The sequence below is a fragment of the Scomber japonicus genome, chromosome 13, assembly GCF_027409825.1.
Source record: "Scomber japonicus isolate fScoJap1 chromosome 13, fScoJap1.pri, whole genome shotgun sequence".
Classification (NCBI taxonomy): domain Eukaryota; kingdom Metazoa; phylum Chordata; class Actinopteri; order Scombriformes; family Scombridae; genus Scomber; species Scomber japonicus.
The window spans coordinates 8,922,055-8,927,777 of NC_070590.1; the positions used below are offsets into that span (position 1 = coordinate 8,922,055).

At 37.7% G+C, this 5,723-nt stretch overlaps 1 protein-coding gene across 1 annotated transcript; it reads right to left on the reverse strand.

Moving 5' to 3' along the window:
• Window positions 1-1,398: 1,398 nt before the first annotated feature.
• Window positions 1,399-5,396, reverse strand: LOC128371229 (heart- and neural crest derivatives-expressed protein 1-like). The gene is made up of 2 exons (XM_053331491.1): window positions 4,443-5,396; window positions 1,399-3,174 (listed from the first exon to the last, which is right to left on the reverse strand). The coding sequence occupies exons 1-2, from the start codon at window positions 4,917-4,919 to the stop codon at window positions 3,079-3,081; spliced, it is 573 nt and encodes a 190-aa protein (XP_053187466.1). The 5' UTR covers window positions 4,920-5,396; the 3' UTR covers window positions 1,399-3,078.
• Between the last annotated feature and the right edge of the window lie 327 nt (window positions 5,397-5,723).

The following is a 5,723-nucleotide window of genomic DNA, read 5'->3' on the forward strand; positions in this document are numbered from 1 at the left end:
CGTTGCTAGTAGCTTTTGAAATCTTAACTGCTTGAAGGAAGACCAGTGCTCACAGACTTGCTCATTTCATCAACTTCTTTAATTCAGCATTGTGCTGAATCTAAACCCAGCATTTCAGTTTATATCTTCAGCAGGAGCCAAACAGGAATTATGGGCTGAAAACCCATGTTTATACATCTGCAAACATCACAGATGACATGCTATAGGATAAGGTGTCATTCAGAAATCAAACCATCATATGTGTCACCTGTATTTGCTTAAAAATTCAAAATTAATCAATCCGGCCAAAATAACGAACACAAATCTAATTCTAGTATACTTGTCTGACAAATTGTATTAAAGATAAGAAAACAGTTAGTAAATCTTAGCTAAATATGCCTGTATACTCTCTTGCCCAGAGTTAAATAAAAAAATCGACGCCACTCTCATGTAGAGCCAGGAGACAGTTAGCTTAGCATAAAGACTGGAAGCAGGTGGAAAGTGGAAACAGTTACCACTTGTTAAAAGGTAACCTTTTTTGGAGCTCAATCTGTACAAGTGACTGAAAGTAGAGTTGCATCAGTTGTAAAGTCTCTCGTAGTTCCCCTAACTCTGCTAACTACTCCTTTAAAAGTCCCGTTGCTTCAGTTGTAGCTTTCAACCACTAGATGGTGCTACAGATTCTCCTTTTGAATGAAGGTCAGTCAGCATGTGTGGTGTGTTTCAGCACACAAGCTGATGGCTTCGAGTATTATAAGATTTCGTAAGAGATGGCACTTCGTCACTTAGCTGAATTTTTATTTTTGAAGCCAAACTTTTTTTTCTTTTTTTATTGCTATCATTAACTCTTGTCCAACATCTGCATTTTACCACCACACAGCTATACAAGTGCCTATGGAGGTGCTTGAACCAAATGAAAGGCAGAACAGACTAATGTTAAGAGTCATTCAAGAGTCAATAAAATGTTATTTGAATGACAAATCAACACAGAGGGATTAGAAATGATTGATTTGTTTTTTAATGAAAAATAAAAAAAAAACAAGTATTTGTCCTTTGGCTTTTAAAAAAAAACTATTGTTAATGTTCTCAGTATATCAGGCTATCGCAGGGAATTAGGGACACTAAATAAAAAGAGTCCTCACGTCCTCTTAAATTAAAATCCAACTTTAATTGTAAAAAAGTGTTAAAAGGCTAAAGTTATAGTCTGAATTTGGAAAAAAGGTTCTCATGAAATAGTTAAAGCAGACGTGAAAAAGCCACATGTTCAGATCAAATTTAAAAAAGACAAACATAATCTTTATCAACTGCTACTAAAATTAAGTGATGTGAATCTTCATAGATTAATTTCAAAACAAAAGAAAAACGATTAAAACGGTATTTCTTTTACTAAAATAAAGACATCGCCTGATTTCTGAGCAATAATATTTAATTATTATTTAATAATAAAGACACGTACACAAGCAAAAACACTTTCACTACGTCTGTAGTTGCTTAAAATAATATTTGTTTTATTTACGGAACTATATATAACTTCACATCTATACACTTCCATCAACATTTCGCACAGTAATAAACATGTTTATCCCGTTTTGCTTTTGTGTTTTACATGTCGGAGTGAAAGCTGTGCGTTAACTCAACATTCGGTGTCTTCTCAAACGGACAGTGACAATTTTGAGGTAGATTCAGCATATTTAATCATTTTCTACAAGAAACAAGAGTTTACAGTCAGGGCTCCATCTGAGTTTGTTGTAAGATATCTGAAAAGCAGTATTGAATTAATCAAATTTCATATAGTATGGCTGCGCCAAATTCATCAGGATGAAACTGTGACATTAACATTACTGACATTTGTTTCCCCCAAAAAACGTGTTTTGTCTGTTCTCGGCTTCCCACCAGCTCACAGAAATTATTACCGAATCTAGTGGGTATTTCTATATCTTTATTTCTTTATTCATTTATTTCCAGCAAATATTTTACATAACATGATATTAAATTACAAAGGAAGAAGCAATCCAGAAATACAAATCCAATTACCAGGCTATAAATTCAGTTTCTTGTCATTTAATTATGACTTGATGTGATACTTATTGAATATTAACATAAGTTAAATTTAACAAGGTGTGATGCTTATGTTACGTTTTGTTTAAGTTTTTTTTTTGCAGTTGAAAATGTGCAAATTAATATAAGATAATAAACACTTTGAAGCCTGAGTGATCAAATAAACATATATCATTATTTATGCATCAAATGTTTCTCTGATGATCATCTATGTCAGTTTTGTGTTTTTGAAAAAAAAATGCAAACTATGCCAGAGCTGTTTCTTAAGGCTGTCATGACTTCACATTATTAATCATAACAGCTTTGTAATTGGATTGAAATATATCAGTCTATACCTGTCACCTTCAGGTAATTCACACTCAAGAAAAAAACCCATACTGAAAATAAATATTTAAATATCTTGTAGCTACTGCCAGCGTGACTGTGATTTGACTTCTTATCGAAATTCCGCGCCAAAAAAGAAGAAAACACCGTTTTACACTATACAAATACACTTAATACCACTTTTTAAAAATCCCAAATCATTTCTTCTTTGCCCCTCTTCCTCTGACCACAAGCTACTCTACATTTACTCCACTTATTTATCACAATTAATTCATTTTCCGTTTCAGCGCCATTATAGTGGAAAACGCAGCACATAAACCCATTTTTAGGGGAGACAGATGTTTTTTGACACCATGGCAACATCTATAGTAATGGAGGGGTGGAAAAAAAGTTTTAAAAAATGAAAGAAAAAGAAAAAAGAAACAGCACAATCATCAAACACATACAGCCAGATGTGTGTGTGAAGTAAGAGACCACATCAGGAGGAAAACAGCTCAACGAAGTGTCCGTGATGGTGTTTTCCTCGCTCACTGCGCTCGTTCTCGTTCTTCATTTACATGTTGTCCTTCATTCGCTCTTTTTTTGCGCATCATTGCACGTGCACAGCGGTGTGTTCACGTTCAATCAGTCAGTGGTTTTTATTTTAAATCCAGAGTCTGTGAGGAGGTTGTTTTCTTTTTTTTTTTTAGTGGGTAGGGGGTGAAGATGAGGGGAGGGTCACTGGTTGAGCTCCAGAGCCCAGACCTGCTGCGGCCAACCAGTCCTGCCTTTCACCTTTTTCTCGGCTCCTAAAGACTCCGGCAGGCCGTCAGTCTGTGAAAGGAAGGAGACCAAAAACACCACATTATCATCATCATCATCATCATTATTAACAGAGGAGGCTAAAACACAGGGACATAAACCACAACTTGCTCAGCTCAGTTTAGTGAGAGTAACTACACTTTACAATAGTTTTACTGTAATCTTATCCTGGGATATTTCTACATATCATTGTGTTAATAGTCTGAGTGTCTGATTACGCGGGAAAGTCCTGGGAAAATGTGGTTCGTTTGGTTTTCGTCACTCTCCAATGAGGCTATAATGCGAAAATTTGGGGTCCTCGACTCAATCAAGGCCATGACATCACAGTCTTTAATTTAGTGAAAGTAGGCTAAGTGAAACCAGGAGCAAAACATTAGACTCAACCAAAATAACTGACCAAACATTAAACACACGATATAAAATAAAATAAAATTGTATATTTTAAAACTTGAACTGGGCTGTGTGTGTGGTGTTAACTTAACAGTGTTGACTAAAACAGTAGTGTTGGTGTATTTATGAGTAAACATGAGGCCTTTACGTTTCATGGGATATGAGATTAACATTATTGTGTATGCTACACTAAACACAAATCTCTATGTTGTGGTGAAGAGATGTTTTAAAGTCTACAAATAATACTAATAACTAATGAAAGCTAGTTGTCGTTATGATGATCAGCAGCTTGAGGATAGCTTATTTTTTTATGTTTTAGCATTTACCGTGTTATGCTACAAAACAAACATTTTAACAACATGACCGAGTGTGTGTAGGCCTATACATGAGGATTATAATATAACTGTTAAATGCCATAATTTTGTGTTTATTTATTGTTTAGTGTTTATTTTGGATGGCATATTTCACTTTGAGTCCCACTATGAATACTGTAGCTATACAGTGGAGAAAAATACTGACTACAATACCGTTAAATATAACAGACTGACTATTATACCACCGATCTGTCATCTACAAATATGTATTTTATTCACATTTTATTTGGTATTATTGTCATAATTCAGATGAGTTATTTACAGACTGAAAACAAGTAAACTGGAAATCATGTTTCATGTTTACGCTTTATATTTAAACTTTGGAGGTGCTGCGCTTTGATAAATTACACCAAATTGTTGAATTGTTTATAATATAATTTAGTCTTTATATTTTAACTTAGTTCCCATGCCTTCAGTTATTTTTAGAGTCACTCAAACTTGAATTAATGAGCTGCTCACAGAAAACTATTTTGCTAAATATGAAACTAAAGAAGGCTCCATACAGTTTGAGCTTACCAGATCCCGTTTCCTTTTCAGATCCCGGTTTTCAAATTTCTTAATTTCGGCCTTAAAGCCCTCTGTCTCCCCGGAGTCTTTGGCCAGGACGTCCATCAGATAGGCGATGTAACTGGTCGCCAGACGTAAAGTTTTAATTTTAGACAGTTTTGTGTCTGCGGGGACGTTGGGGATGCACTCCCGCAGCTCGGCGAAAGCTGTGTTGATGCTCTCCGTCCTCCGGCGCTCCTTCTTCGGCCCCGACGCTCTCCTCTTCCCCATTCCCACTTGAAGGTTCTCCAGCCGGCCATCGTGCGTCGCTCCAGACGCGAGCTCCACGGCCGGGTAGGGCGCCTGGATCTGGAAGTCCGGGGGCATCTCGCCGTGGTTCACCACCCAGCTCTGGAAGTACGGCGCATCCTGGTGACACCGCTGGACGAACGGGAAGGGTTCGTGCATCAGGTGGTGGTGATGCTGATAGCCCCCGATGAGGTTCATGTTGAGCGGGATAGCAAATGCGGTAGTTGGGGTTTGTGCTGTCGCCCTCGGTCTCGCTCTGCTGCTGCCCCAAAACGGTCTCTGCTCGGGGATGTACAGCCAACAGAACTCATTCAAGACCTAGATATGTATCCCCTTGAATGCATTAACGAGTCAAATCAAACGTAACCACCGACTTTCACATCGTTGTCATTCTGAAAGCGACTTCAGCCGAGGTGAAATAGGCCGGAAAAAAGTTAGTAATTCCACAGAACAAATCTCGGCGATCTGCTGAGCTCCACTTTCTTTCTTTCTTGCGATCGTTTCCCGAAGAGGCTGCTCTGATTTGCCTAAGAAATTTGACCCCGGTGAAGGTGTGAGGCCCCCAGGTTTATATGATTTGGATGTCAGCGTGGAAAGGAGGCAGCCAATAGACGAGAGAGCCTAGATGGGAGGAGAGTCTGGAGAGGTTCGCAATAACATAAGCCATAGTGCCACAATCTCACAGCACTACACTAGGAGCAACAATCTGCTTGTTGGAGTTGGTTGCTGGCTACGCAGACGTGCACACAAGAGAAAAAAGTTGTCAAACTCTGTCAGATTTTGTAAAAATTAGGTTTTTTTCAGTTAGATGTCCTCTCGTTATTTTGGAGAGATTTACGCACAGAATTTACGCATCCTCTGTAAGGCTTGGCCTGCTGATAAGGTTGATTTTCTTTTTGTATTTCAGTGGAAAGATAATTATTTTGTGTTATTTCAATACACATTTAATAACTCGTGGTTTATGTGTGGAATGAACACAGCAGGTATTTAAAATCAGGAACT